This window comes from Pecten maximus, chromosome 15 (assembly GCF_902652985.1).
Source record: "Pecten maximus chromosome 15, xPecMax1.1, whole genome shotgun sequence".
NCBI lineage: Eukaryota > Metazoa > Mollusca > Bivalvia > Pectinida > Pectinidae > Pecten > Pecten maximus.
The window spans coordinates 3,828,248-3,844,749 of record NC_047029.1 but is presented as its reverse complement, the minus strand read 5'-3'; the positions used below and the strand labels follow the sequence as shown (position 1 = coordinate 3,844,749).

Here is a 16,502-nt window from a genome sequence, read left to right as displayed (position 1 = left end):
TGCATTAGTTCTTATGTGTCATCCCAGAGTGCCTTTGAAGTTTGTTAAGAGAAATTTGATAAATTTTGCTTTGCCCCAATAACCTCAGATATGGCTTAATTGCTTTACTTCATCAAATTAAACTACCAGACAGAGTTTAATATGATGGCTCTCTACCTCTTGACTATATTGAGAAGAATTTCCAAGGTAATGTTGACGACATATGGACGATGGACTCTGCACCACAACATTACCTTACTCGTCCGTCAGGCAGGTGATCTACACATAAGGATCGAGATATAGATAATAATACAGATTGTTTTTAATCTAAATGTCCCCATCTAACCCCTGCTAAAGATACTAACAGTGACATTGACCTTGACCCAAAAACTATGATATTCGAACTTGTCGAAGAAATTAGGGGACGGAGAGGAAACCTACAGTACCCCCGGTGATATTATATAGGGAACTAATGATAACAAACAACAAACCAATTCAGTTCACCTCTCCCATACACAGTGATATCCACCAAATTAAAACTAGAAACTTTTTATATTAGTTATTATTTTAACTACACTCTGACATCATGAGCCATATTAAAATGTATATGGTCCTTATGTCAATATTAGCGCTATACAACTAGACATTGATCTCAAATACACAATGATATCCACCAAATTAAAACTAGAAACTTTTTATATTAGTTATTATTTTAACTACACTCTGACATCACGAGCCATATTAAATTGTACATGATCCTCATGTCGATATCTACAACTAGACATTGTTCTCCAATACACAATATCTTCACCAAATTAAAACTAGAAACTTTTTATATTAGTTATTATTTTAACTACACTATGACATCACGAGCCATATTAAATTGTACATGATCCTCATGTCGATATCTACAACTAGACATTGTTCTCCAATACACAATATCTTCACCAAATTAAAACTAGAAACTTTTTATATTAGTTATTATTTCAACTACACTCTGACATCATGAGTATTGTAAGTTGTTGCATAATTATCTATCATATTGCATCAACTATTTCTGTATGTATATAATGTGTTTTACACATATATATTATATACCTACTACATTTTAAAATGTTGCTGATTAAAACATGAAGATTATTTACGACTGTCACAGTTTTCTGTAAAATCTTGTTTACATGACTATATCACAACACAATCACAGACCCTCGATAAACATGAAGTTGCAGCTGGAACTGATACAGCTTTTTACCAGAGAATGTACACTGATTATTGTATTCATTTTCTTGTTCACAATAAATTATTAATAAGTATTCTCAATTATACGCAATTATACTTGATTCATGATAATAAAATTTAAATATTTGTTTCTTTAAAACTGGACAGTGTAAATAAATTATTATATATATATATATATATCTGCAGCCACCCCAGCATCTGAGATGATAAGTAATACTTTGTCTCTACATCACTGTTTATATATACGATCATGCTGACTTGAAAAGCCTGAGTCCAGTCTCTGTATGGAATGTGCCACATTACGATGTGTTGGTTTTCTCCCCAGATATGTCCAGGGTCAGAAAATCTTGTCCTTTTGTAAATTTGCTAGGTACAGGCCATCATCTATGATGAAACTGCAAAAAATTAAGAATCAATGAAATTTTTAGTAACACTAGATTCTAAAATGTGATGTTGATCAGAGCCATTCCATGTTTTGAATTAGGCTTGATTGATACTGAGATTCATAGCATCATAAATATTTTTAAAGATATATTTTAATTGTGACATGAAGTTTAATGTGGATGAATCGTACCTGTACCAGAGATAACACAGAGGAGATGTACTGGCATGCCAAAGGGAGTGGGCATCGAACACCCAAAACAGGGGAGAGAACTCTCCCAGCTCTAGGGCCAGAAGAACATTGAGTCCGATGACAACAGTGGCACATTTCCAGACGTAACGTTGTTTGTGGTAACAACACCATATTATCCAGCCCACTATGTTTACAGCACCTACAACAACATCAATTGTTACAACATGGATTCTAACAGTCACACTTGACAGACACACCATGGACTCTAACAGTCACACTTGACAGACACACCATGGATTCTAACAGTCACACTTGACATACACACCGTGGATTCTAACAGTCACACTTGACAGTCACACCATGGACTCTAACAGTCACACTTGACAGACACATCATGGATTCTAACAGTCACACTTGACAGACACACCATGGATTCTAACAGTCACACTTGACAGACACACCATGGATTCTAACAGTCACACTTGACAGACACACCATGGATTCTAACAGTCACACTTGACAGACACACCGTGGATTCTAACAGTCACACTTGACAGACACACCGTGGATTCTAACAGTCACACTTGACATACACACCGTGGATTCTAACAGTCACACTTGACAGACACACCATGGATTCTAACAGTCACACTTGACAGACACACCGTGGATTCTAACAGTCACACTTGACATACACACCGTGGATTCTAACTGTCACACTTGACATACACACCGTGGATTCTAACTGTCACACTTGACATACACACCGTGGATTCTAACAGTCACACTTGACAGTCACACCATGGATTCTAACAGTCACACTTGACAGACACACCATGGATTCTAACAGTCACACTTGACAGACACACCATGGATTCTAATGTGACAGAAGGGTCACTAGTTTGAGTCCCAGCAAGGGCACTGTGTTGTATCCTTGAACAAGATACTCCTTTTGTTTCTGTTGATTCAGCTGTAAATGAGTATGTGGTAGGGTAGTGCAAGAAATGATGTGTGTAAGTCGTTAGTGCCAAAATGGCTGCTCCAACTGTGTGCTCCCCAAGAAGTTGAGAAAGACATTTAATTTGCTGGCGGCTAATGGCCCAATATACAACCGCAGATAATAATTTGTGAACTGCTTTGAGACAGCTATTCAGCTGTGATATATAGATATTGGTATATAGAACTCCAATATTATTTACTATCATCTTTCTGTTAACAACCCAGATTTAAATTTATGCTTACCAACAGTCACGTTCATCGTCATGTTATATCCATAATCAAACTTGACCATGCTGAGGTAGTAGGTATGCTGGAGGAATAAACCAAGTAACACTGCCCCACACAGAGCTGGACGGAGGGGGCGATCTGTACCCAGGACCCTGTAAAAACACAATATCAATATCTAACAAACAGTAACACTGCCCCACACAGAGCTGGACGGAGGGGGCGATCTGTACCCAGGACCCTGTAAAAACACAATATCAATATCTAACAAACAGTAACACTACCCCACACAGAGCTGGACGGAGGGGGAGATCTGTACCCAGGACCCTGTAAAACAATATCAATGTCTAACAAACAGTAACACTGCCCCACATAGAGCTGGACGGAGGGGGAGATCTGTACCCAGGACCCTGTAAAACACAATATCAATATCTAACAAACAGTAACACTGCCCCACACAGAGCTGGACGGAGGGGGCGATCTGTACCCAGGACCCTGTAAAACACAATATCAATATCTAACAAACAGTAACACTGCCCCACACAGAGCTGGACGGAGGGGGCGATCTGTACCCAGGACCCTGTAAAACACAATATCAATGTCTAACAAACAGTAACACTACCCCACACAGAGCTGGACAGAGGGGGCGATCTGTACCCAGGACCCTGTAAAACAATATCAATGTCTAACAAACAGTAACACTACCCCACACAGAGCTGGACGGAGGGGGCGATCTGTACCCAGGACCCTGTAAAACACAATATCAATATCTAACAAACAGTAACACTGCCCCACACAGAGCTGGACGGAGGGGGCGATCTGTACCCAGGACCCTGTAAAACACAATATCAATGTCAAACAAATAGTAACACTGCCCCACACAGAGCTGGACGAAGAGGGCGATCTGTACCCGGGACCCTGTAAAACACAATATCAATATCTAACAAACAGTAACACTGCCCCACACAGAGCTGGACGGAGGGGGAGATCTGTACCCAGGACCCTGTAAAACATAATATCAATATCTAACAAACAGTAACACTACCCCACACAGAGCTGGACGGAGGGGGCGATCTGTACCCAGGACCCTGTAAAACACAATATCAATGTCAAACAAATAGTAACACTGCCCCACACAGAGCTGGACGAAGAGGGCGATCTGTACCCGGGACCCTGTAAAACACAATATCAATATCTAACAAACAGTAACACTGCCCCACACAGAGCTGGACGGAGGGGGCGATCTGTACCCAGGACCCTGTAAAACATAATATCAATATCTAACAAACAGTAACACTACTCCACACAGAGCTGGACGGAGGGGGCGATCTGTACCCGGGACCCTGTAAAACATAAATTCAATGTCTGTAACAAGCTGTAACACTGCCCAACACAGAGAGCTTGACAGATGGTGCGATCTGTACCCAGACTCTAACAAACAGTGGCACTGCCCCACACAGAGATGGACGCAGGGGCAATCTGTTCTATACAAATTGCTCTATTCCAATTGTACTTACCTACAACACAGGCAGAAAAGGTTGGACAGCACAAGGGAAAAGGCACTGAAGTAGTCCATCATCTAAATCAAAAAAGTTAAAGTTAAAATAATTATCAATAAAATAATGTATGAAATTTATCAATAAAATAATGTATGAAATTTATATAAAATAATGTATGAAATTTATTTTCCCCAACATCATACAGGAATAGAATGCTGTCAAATTTACAAAAGAGAATTACTGGTTCAGATACATTGATAGGCAATGGCTCAGTCTACACCCTTAACATCACAGCACGCAACACAACAGCCATCACGACACACAACAGTCATCACAACACACAACATTTATCACAACACACAACACAACAGCCATAACAACACACAATGCAACAGTCATCACAGCACACAACACAGCAGCTCTCACGACACACAACAGTCATCACAACACACAACAGTCATCACAACACACAACATTCATCACAACACACAACATTCATCACAACATACAACACAACAATCATCACAACAGTCATCACACACACACAACACAACAGTCATCACAACACACAACACAGCACGTCATCAAAACACACAACACAACATTCATCACAACACACAACACAACAGTCATTACACACACAACACAACAGTCATCACAACACACAACACAGCATGTCATCACAACACACAACACAACAGTCATCACATTACATTACATAACAGTCATCACAACACAAATGTCATCACACACACAACACAACAGTCATTATAACACATTACACAACAGTCATTTTAATACATTACACAACATTCATCACAGCACACAGCACAACACAATATACTCACTTCTGTGAAGGGTGTGTCTCGGGCATGAAATACTGTTGACCATAACCAAGTATTCATTGAAATCTACAATTAAAGAAAATATGAGCCATATAATTATTATTAATAAGTTTGATACAATATTCAATATCAAGTCAAAATTTTACTGTAACACACACTCAGATAATTTTAAAACGTGACAATAAGTCCTCCTAAGGAAGAAGGCAAAGATGGCACTTTTATCCAGGTCCCAATTATAAAATTAGTTTGGTTATTCTCAAGGTTGTTACAGGTAATTAAGTGACCTTCAGTTCAGCACAAAATTTCCCTTCAAATCAATTTGACTTTTACCTGTTTTACATTTTGTTTTGGTTATGTTTTATTCTCATCTTTCTATACTAACCGCTGCAACACACTGCCATACATAATACATTGGCACAGAGGGCGGAACCAATCGTCTGTATGTTAGGATACGCAGGTGGAACAGACCATTTAACACTGAAAACACCACTGATGCAGGTTCCTGCATTCCAAACAATCTGATGAATGGCCACTGAAAACAGAATTTCTATTTGAAATCAAACAAGTAAAGAACAAAAATAGACTTAGAGATGCAGCACAACACTTATCACAAATAGTATACATAACAAGAGGCCCATGAGCTTTAATGGTCATCTGACGATAAAGACCCAAGTCATGGTGTAGTATACAGTAGCAGTGTATTATAATATTATAATAGTATGGAAAACAATTGTGCAATATAGTGTATGCTATCCCAAAAATGACACATGATCAGGATCATCTCCTACACTTGTAGGTCTCAAATAAATCACAATTATATGGTGGAACTGAAGGAGAATAAAATGTGTGTTGGTTATAAAAACCACAAATTTGGAGTCATGTTACAAAATGGCTGCTGTTTCTGCAATGATGGACAAAGGATTAGTTCGAAAATTACAACATGTGGTCAAAACCACCTCATGATAATTTCTGTAAAGTTTCAACTAAATCACACTGGTTAAACAGGAGAAGAAGCTTATAATGAGAAAAGTTTACCATGCATAATTCACAACAACCAATGAAAAACAATCATAACAAAAGGTTATCCTGCTCTTTCAGATATGATGATGCCAATATAAACAAGGCATAACAGTGATCATTTACGTTCAATTCGATATTATACGATATAGGGTGGAATACATCACATATAATATAACTGTACTTGTATACTTTTGGAGACTGAAGGCAAATTAACTTTAATCAAAGCTGCATACAAATTTCAAGGAATATCTTTTTATCAATCATTACATGTATATATATTTTCAAAAAATTAATGATAGAATTTTGTTGTCTGACCTCCAATACTGACCTTTCCAAAGAAGTGTGGTGTCCCTATACCATCCTTTTCGAAGGCATCAACAGTCGTCCACATACATATATAATTACATTCGTCCCTACACGTCCATTGAAGTGCTCTCTGGTGCCAGGGCTGGGCAGCAGCAAATTCTGCACGAGCTAGTCCAGTTGTACAGTTTTGCTGCATACAGGTGTAGGTGCATCGCTGGAACACGTACGACCGGTCACCATAGGAGGCCTCGGTCAATCCCACCAACCAAAACAGACCACATGCCGTGGCTAGCAGATTGTATGTAGCCACACTCAACCCCATGCTCATACTAGTACTGTCAAGACACCAACTAACACCAGAAACAGCACTAGAATATTGGGCTACATCATATTTCACAAAAAACTACATCTGGTGTTCTGTGAAGAGAAAAAAAAGGTGAGTTATTTTGATAATACATGACACTGTACATATATGTTTAAGCGCAGAAAAAATCTGAAAATATTCATCATGTTAATCAAATGCAGAATCTGATGTAAAATGTGAAATGACTGGTTAAAAATCACTTTAACATAATTATATAACTATGAACTTTTCAATTAACTGATAAAGTTATTTGTAATTTCATCATGTCTACTGTTAAAAGAGAAATTTCGAGAGTACAAATAACAATAAAAAACACCTAATAAACAAGAGATCCCAGAGGGATCTTGGCGCCCACCATTGAATGATATCTATAGGTTCCATGTCAGATTGATCTTCTCTCTATTTTTCCCTTCCTCTTACTAATCTGTATAAATTGAAAAACATCCCTCCAGTACTTTTCAAACAAGGGGAACTTATATATGGTTAGTACCAGGCAATTGCCCCATATGGGTTTTGAACTCGCAACCCAGAGTTGGAGGACTAGTGATCAAGTGTTGGGAGACATTAACCACTCGACTACCGCGGCCCATTAAGACAATGAACATTAATTACTGCTAAACACACTTGTCAACATCACTCATATCAACAAAATATCACAGAAATAGCCAATTCCACCTAGTCCATTGTTGTGAAGAAAAATTTAGCCAGTGAGAATGTCAATCAAGATTTTCCACTATGGGCTGGAACAATTCTAGATCTTTTTAGACCTTAACTGTCAAAAACATAATACATAGTACAGCCTTCTTCTCTGTGTAAAAGAATCCACAGAATTACCTAAAGAAGAATCATTTCAACAGCAATACTTATAAACTTAATTTTATATCACTCTTTTAGGCTCAGAGCAAAGCGTGAGAAGGGTCTTACTAGTGGGAGAAAACTGGAGTACCTTGGGAAATCCATCAGGCAACTGTGCCACCAAACAACCAGAGACATATATAGACATGTATACAACCTGCAAATATTTTAATTCGCGAGTAAGAGAAGTTATGTAGTACCCATAGGTATTATATTCGTCTGTCAAAACACTCATTATATAATCTATATTGAGTGTATTGACAGACATGGTTGTACCATGGCCAATGTACTGAGCTTCATCCTAACAGGAATACAGACATACACTGGCCAGTATTTCAACTTTACAGTACTCCTTCCCAGACGCTGTCTTTATATATATATTGACATGAACTGTGGACACTTAACCACTCCACAGAGACAAGTAATGCCAATGTCTTTGATATCGTTCTCTGTATATATGGTATGGTGTTCTCTGTTTTCACTCCATCTTTTAACATGTTTATTCTAAGAAGTACAAATGTACACGTATGTATGGTAGTATGCTTACATGTAATAGAAGTTTGAGTTTCAGTAGATACGTGTACACTAGACTCTCATCAGGGACATGACACGTTCCTATCACCCAGAATGAAAAATTAACAGTAGTGATCTAGGAGGCGGACCCTGGGAATATTTGTTTCTCGTTCTTGGTAATACGAACACGTTAAGCAACTTTCTTAACTAGGAGTAGGAGACGAAGCAGATCTAGCTTAGACCTAGCTCATAACGTTCGGATAACCCAGGATCTTAATTACCTACTGTATAGGCATATGCATCGATGACGTAACCTACACACTCCAATTATACGTATAAAACAATATTTACCGGCCCGATTAACTAATTACACTGGTAACTGTAAAAGTCTGAATTTTGGCGAAAAATCTGAGTTTTAAAATACATATCTGAATTTCAGCCGAAAAGTCTTAGTTTTTCAGATATACATTTTATATTCTGATAAGTTGGGGGGAACTCAGATAAGTATTATGAAATTCCGATTTGCATGCTGGAATTCAGATATGTTGGGTAAAATTCAGATGTTTTCTTATTTGTGCCCTCGGGCACCCCTTCTTGCCGGCGAGAGCAGCACGGGGTTTCACACCTCCCGCGGAGCCGGTGTTCATGGTCCACCGGCACCAGCTTACCTTTACCTGTGCTGTTATAAATCATCCGCGTGCGACTCGCGATCGGTCGGTCACCAATTCAATCATACATCGGTCGCTGTAAACTTCAACATTACGGCCGGTAAAGTGTTTTAATTTGTGCTTATCTTCGTCTGTTTTTAGTGTAATGGTCAGTGTCGTTGTTCCGTGTGTGTTTGATACTTTTCTACCTCCGACAACAAAAGATCTGACTGCACGGTGCGGTGATGCAATCGGACCGACGACGTTTTGTACAAGGGCATATCACAATCGACAACCAATATCTCTTATTTCCAATTGGTATCTAAGCTTAATTAAAATGATATTCTCCATAAATCTGTTCACGTGTTGTGATCTGTTGAAACAGTCGGTTCGTAACGTAAGTAGCCGCCCATATGTAAAGTAGATCTACTGTGCAGTGTGTAATTAATAAAAATCGTGTGTTGATACCGATATTCACACTGTTATAAACCAAACATTATTTATGTGCACTTGAAAAATCGGACCCAAATCAACATTACTAGCTGCTACTGTGTATAAATTGTTCGCACACTTTCGATGGCTTGTGATCGCATGATAGTCATACGTCTGGCCGTACGCAGCGCCAGCAGGCGGTCTATTTTAGGACCGATCAAAAGCCGTACGTCTGTCATGGGCTACCAGCACAAACAGAATCACCTACCGTAAGTGTCGCTGCTGTCCTTTATATTTCTTACAGAACCATCGTTTTGTTAATGATTATTTGGCGAGATTGGAAAATGTTAGTCTTTGTGAACAACTTAATCGTATATTTGTTTTGACGTATATATAACACAGTTACTATATTCTTGTTTCAGGTATCCCATGGCTGTAATACGGTTGCAGAAAAATTAGACCAAATTTCTAACCAGTTGCAGTTTTCTTCTTTGTGCCTGGCCTGAACGATGCTTGCAATTTATTGATTTTGATATATACTGTATACCTATATCCGTTAACATTATTTGATATATTTACCCTGTAGCATTTTAATAATTTCCTAAATACGTAGACGTATATATCGCATACATGTGACCTTTATATACGTCTCTGCTTATAAAATAATGGGGCATATCAGGACTCATTTCACGACATGTATGTCGTACAATATGTTTTATACTTTGCCGAATACAACAGAGATACACATTTAAATATATATTTTAGATCGCGGAAAAATATTTCGATAATTTTCTGAATCGCACGTATATATCGTGTAACATTTTGATGATGTTCTGAATAGAACTCGAGCATCAAAGTTTCTTAATGTATCGGTACGAATATATATCGGCAACATTTTGATAATTCTTCGTGATTTATAGCGGGGCGTTTTTTTTGTTTTGTTTTTGTATTTTTAATATAATCGAGGGTAGAGAGTGGTGAAAATTTGATCATTTTCTTAAGATAATTGGACAGACGTAAATGGTGTGCCATGTAGATTTTGTTCTTGATATATCCTGCAACATTTCGATAATTTTCTAAATAGAATGGGACGTATACATTGTGTAACGTTGTTTTTTTTTTATATAATTTTCTAAATAGAATGGGACGTTTAAATTGTTTAACGTTTTTTTTTTTATATAATTTTCTAAATGTATCTGGATTTATAAGCGTCATTTTGCTTTCATTTTACGTGTTTTACTCCCGACCCTCATAAAGTTAAACTCATAAAATCATAGCCGGAATCATTTTACCGATGTCAAATCTTCTAATAAAATCCGAAACGTTACGTGTAGATTATCTTTTTATTCATACAATACATGAACGAACATTTCATCTTAACCCTGGGATACTGATTTAGTCGATAAAATATGGGTCTCCATTCCCTACGGGATGTCGCCACAGCAAGTACCCATTTCTCCCCGTAGCTCAACAAGGACTCTTCTGTATTTTACCTTCGAGATAGGATATTACGTAATTCAATTCATTTCCAAAAGCAACACAGTATGAAGGATTCCAGGATACATACAGAATATAGTAGTCTTGTCACAGCTCATGGTCTTGAAATTTGTTTAAATATGCATTCCTATGTCATGGGTGTGTAATGAGTTCCTGCCTGTACAATTGTCCCTATATTTATATTATTGTAGAACTCGACACCGCGACATTGTCGATGGCACGCCGACTTCTCAACGGTCCAGTGAACAAGATAATTGACCTGTAATCAGTGTCATCTGGACTAGCAGAGGTTGTGTATTGTAACTGACTAGGGCAGTGACCACACCATATTTGAAACAATGATCTAGTACATGAACGTTTTGCTTATGAAAACTCCTCACCTTAACAATAAAGTTCGCAAAATTGGTAAAACGAATTATGGATTGACGACCGATACCAAACCGGTACAAATTAAGGATGTATCGTGGATTCCCGTAGCAAGGACCCATTGTAATACTTTGATCAAACATTCGTTACGATAATCTACAGTAAGTATTTAACCGAGATAAATACTTAAGATAAATGCGAACTGTTAAGTGATTAAACAGTATTTAGTATTATCTTTTATTTTTTTAGGGACAGTGATGGAATAAGAAAGAGTGCGTGTATGAAGACTTGTATTTTGCACGAATTTACCTGGACCCGAGACGTGAATATCAGATAACGCGTCTCTGTCTTGACACAATTAAAATTATAAACGATGACATATAGACATAAAACATGGAACAGTTACACAAGTTTAGTAGATAAACAACGGAACATTATTGTTGCTTATGTCTATGAACTCTTCGGTCGATTATTAATTCGCCTATTGTAGTTTGTAATTAATTAGAAAACATCTTAGGTGGTGTACAAATGATATAAGTAAATAGCCAAATAAAAAGTTTGCTATGAAGCAAATGTTTCTGTTTTTCTCCACAGTCCCCACAAAACTCCGCCAAACCTGAGGCCAGCGGTTAGAAGTGACAATGTCGGGTGGCAAATTCCATACTCCTGACTGAAAATAGTATGTTTTAACGTAAATTGAATCGACTGTTAATTATCGACAAACGAAATCTAGGACCTGGGGAGGGGTCATGTATATGCATGTGTGGATTATATATTTTGATCAATGTTACATAAGAAGAAAACGAGATGCTGATATCGAGCTGCTTAACTCACCTGCGTATCATCAATAACAACTGCTGTGTTTAATCAATAAGCATCTTGATTATCTGATTGCTCCAAGCTATGTCCCTTACCTGTACTCGAATCAGATCAAACGGACTTGAGGCGTCCTTTAGAAAGGTACTCTACCTACCTGTCAAAGCGCTATCCACGGGTGGCCACATTAGCCTTGTGCAGGTGTCAGGTACATCCAGTTCAAGTTCTTTAGGACTTTGAGCGAATTAGCTCATCAGTTTACAGACATATTATTTAACATAATTCACAAAATCATATATATACAGGTTCAACCGTGGAACGGCTGATAAACAACGATGATTGGAGAGTGTATTTTTATATTCGTTACATCAAAGTTTCATGTATTTATGATTATGTAATTACATGTTAAAAAGTATGTGTACACATGAGCACATGCATTGAAGTAATAATTCTAACCTTTTCTTTTTCCATGTGCAAGTGTCAGGTACGTCCGGTAGACATTCTTTTCTGACCTGATGTAAATGTAATTTTTGATAGCGTTGGCGCTTTCGTAACTGCAGCAAGTTATTTATATAACCACGAAAATAACATATTTTTGTTAGTTTTACATCATTTGTGAAACGGGATATTTTCACATATATCAGACGATTCAATGTTGACGTTTTACAGCCGTTTTACCGCTCCCTGCTATGTACACAAACGGGGTACGGACAAAAGCCCGCACTTGACATTAGCCCCCGGGACATTAGCCCCTAGGACGAAAGCCCTTCACACTAATAAAAAAGTGGACATTTGCGACATCGATCATATAATACTTGCAAAATGGAACACTATAATAATTCAACAAGTTCGGCAAGTTAATTTGTGTTTCTAATGTTTAATGTTCTATTACGGACACGTATCTAATCAAAAGTCCGTGGAACAACTGACGTAACAACTAACGGTGATAAATAAAGGCATTCAAAAACCTATTGTATATTCAAATCCCATACGACTAATTTATCAGACGACACGTACCCATTCCGACTCGTATCCGTAAATCTATACAGATGTGGTTTACTCTACTCACAAAAAAATACCAACATTTGGTTAAGTTGTTCCTTAATTATTTTCGGATTTGGAAGATGCATTTATTTCAGCTTTAACGAAGTTGTCAAATAGCTGGTTTAAATGATGCATGTGCAGTTGATATCATACAGTAATGTGGTTGCAAGTTGCCAGAATTTGCATTGACTGCTTCCACTCGCTCTACTTACTTACTTAACAGGTGTTACGTCCGCTGTATTACGACCTTACGGTCTTTCAGCTGACGAAATGACGAAGACGCCCTCTTGCTGGTCATCAATTGATAAATATTTCCACTTCAAGAATGGTTTTGAGGAAGATGGACATCAGCTTGACCGGCATATTCTAAGTCCTGTGCATCGACGAATCATTACATAAAATAATCTTTTGGTTTTCCTTCCTTTATATTGGCCTAGAGACCAATTACATTACATCGTTAGCATGTGGAGCTTTATCAAATTGTTGTATATGAAGAAAATTGTCAAAATGTTATGCAACACATATCCTGTTATATAAATATATAAGAGAAATAAGCTAATAGTCGTACGCTGTGCGCTTCGTCCTGTTCTGCTTAATGAATTATCAAAATGTGACCCAATATGGTAAAATACGGCCCATTATTAATAGAAAGTTATCCCGATTAACAATACATCCGGTCCTGTTACATTTCACAAAAGTATTAACATTACGATAAACGATACACATGCAAGTTCTATTCAGAAAATTAGCATGATACATTATATATGTCGGTATAATATTTACGTATACCATTTATTTAGAATATACGTCCCAGTATATCAAGAAATTTGTCAAAATTTTACACGATGCACATATCAAATTATTTAAAAATGATCAAATTCTAAGAGTGTGTTTGAACTGAACAAAGATAGTCAGAATCGCCAGGGCTAGATACAGGAAAGGCAACTGGTAAGAAAGTTGGTTTGATGTTTTCAGTTCTGGGACACCTGAAACAAGAAAATGGCAATAGTGTTATATTAACGTAAACACAATTATGATATAACGAACCTGCTCCCTGAGACAATTATGAAAATGTCAAAGAGAACACGACACTTACGGCGACACACTGCGTAAGTATGCCTTTTGATCGGTCTTAAAATAGACCGCCTGCTGGCGCTGTGTTCGGCCAGACGTATAACTAGTCATGTGACAACAAGCTATCGAACGGGTGAAAAATACACACAAAAATAAAGATACAATGTGGGTTTGGGTCCGTTTTTTACGTTAGATATATGCTGATCAGCGCATATATAGTTAATATTAGGTCTATAACAGTGTGAATATCGGTATCAGCACACGATTTTTATTAATTACACACTGCACAGTAGATCTACTTTACATATGGGCGGCTACTTACGTTACGAACCGACTGTTTCAACAGATCACAACACGTGAACAGATTTATTGAGAATATCATTTTAATTAAGCTTAGATACCAATTGGAAATAAGAGATATTGGTTGTCGATTGTGATATGCCCTTGTACAAAACGTCGTCGGTCCGATTGCATCACCGCACCGTGCAGTCAGATCTTTTGTTGTCGGAGGTAGAAAAGTATCAAACACACACGGAACAACGACACTGACCATTACACTAAAAACAGACGAAGATAAGCACAAATTAAAACACTTTACCGGCCGTAATGTTGAAGTTTACAGCGACCGATGTATGATTGAATTGGTGACCGACCGATCGCGAGTCGCACGCGGATGATTTATAACAGCACAGGTAAAGGTAAGCTGGTGCCGGTGGACCATGAACACCGGCTCCGCGGGAGGTGTGAAACCCCGTGCTGCTCTCGCCGGCAAGAAGGGGTGCCCGAGGGCACAAATAAGAAAACATCTGAATTTTACCCAACATATCTGAATTCCAGCATGCAAATCGGAATTTCATAATACTTATCTGAGTTCCCCCCAACTTATCAGAATATAAAATGTATATCTGAAAAACTAAGACTTTTCGGCTGAAATTCAGATATGTATTTTAAAACTCAGATTTTTCGCCAAAATTCAGACTTTTACAGTTACCAGTGTTAAAATAGCATTCCTCGACTGTCCAATACAGCCAGAATCGGATACGTGGAAGGAAGGGTGTATCGGGATGTATTATATATATGAAGATACTCAATGACAACTATTTAAATATATGACACACGAAGAAAAAACATATATGTTAGTAAATCAGATCATATTAACACGTTTTTACATTTGTTATGCTGATTATGCCGGGCTCAACAAGAGAACCATACTTTCGTGTCTTCGTCCGCTGTAGTCGGCAGCCATATTGAATCGGTTGTCCAAATTTACAAATTTCATCCGAAACGCATTGATATTACGTGCGCCGGCAAATAAACACATAATCTTAATAATTTTGCAAATAAGTAAAATTGGAGAGTAAAATTAATGATTTTGCTATTGTACCCGTAATAACATTAATAACTGTCATAATAGATTGACAAAATATTCCGTTTCTAAATAAATCATATAATTTAATTACCTAAGTTTGGTGGCCTTCAGGGCCTGTATCGTCGAGAGTACATCACAAGTCTTTCCAATATAGAATCTAGTATAGATCAACTTCCTACTGTTATATAAAACTAAATTAGACTAACATACCAATGGAGCCTTAGATTAGAGCGAGAGAACACCAGTACACACACACACATATATACCAAGATAAACATATTTATAATTAAAGTCAACATTTTCACATCACAACACAAAATACAACATTTATCACAACAAAAGTCATAACACAAAAATCATCACAACACAGCATATATTCATGAAAACATTCACTACAATATTAAACACATCAAAATACAATACACGTACTCATCAGAACACTGCAAAAAAGTAAACACTATAAATTCTTATAACTACACACAACATAACAGTCATCACAACATACAATACAACAGCCATCATAACACAACAGTCAGCATACCAAAACACCTATTACACCAAAGTACATGTAGTAATCACAACACATTACACGACAGTCATCATAACATACAATTAAATACAACTTTCGTCATAATACACCTGCCATCATACTCGACATAATACTCATCACAACAAAGGCCTATAACTCATCACAACACAACACTCATCACAAATCACAACACAACAGATATCACAACAACAGATATTACAACACAAAACATAACACAACAGTTATCACGAAACAAAACACAGCATAACACTCGTAGCAACAGTCATAAAAACACAACAGTCATTACACA

At 37.4% G+C, this 16,502-nt stretch overlaps 1 protein-coding gene across 1 annotated transcript; it reads right to left on the bottom strand.

Moving 5' to 3' along the window:
• Window positions 1-994: 994 nt before the first annotated feature.
• LOC117343570 (post-GPI attachment to proteins factor 3-like) lies at window positions 995-15,552 on the bottom strand. Its single transcript, XM_033905991.1, has 8 exons — window positions 15,464-15,552; window positions 6,709-7,103; window positions 5,743-5,892; window positions 5,364-5,426; window positions 4,534-4,595; window positions 3,035-3,171; window positions 1,793-1,991; window positions 995-1,613 (listed from the first exon to the last, which is right to left on the bottom strand). The coding sequence occupies exons 2-8, from the start codon at window positions 7,012-7,014 to the stop codon at window positions 1,556-1,558; spliced, it is 975 nt and encodes a 324-aa protein (XP_033761882.1). The 5' UTR covers window positions 7,015-7,103; window positions 15,464-15,552; the 3' UTR covers window positions 995-1,555.
• Window positions 15,553-16,502: the final 950 nt, after the last annotated feature.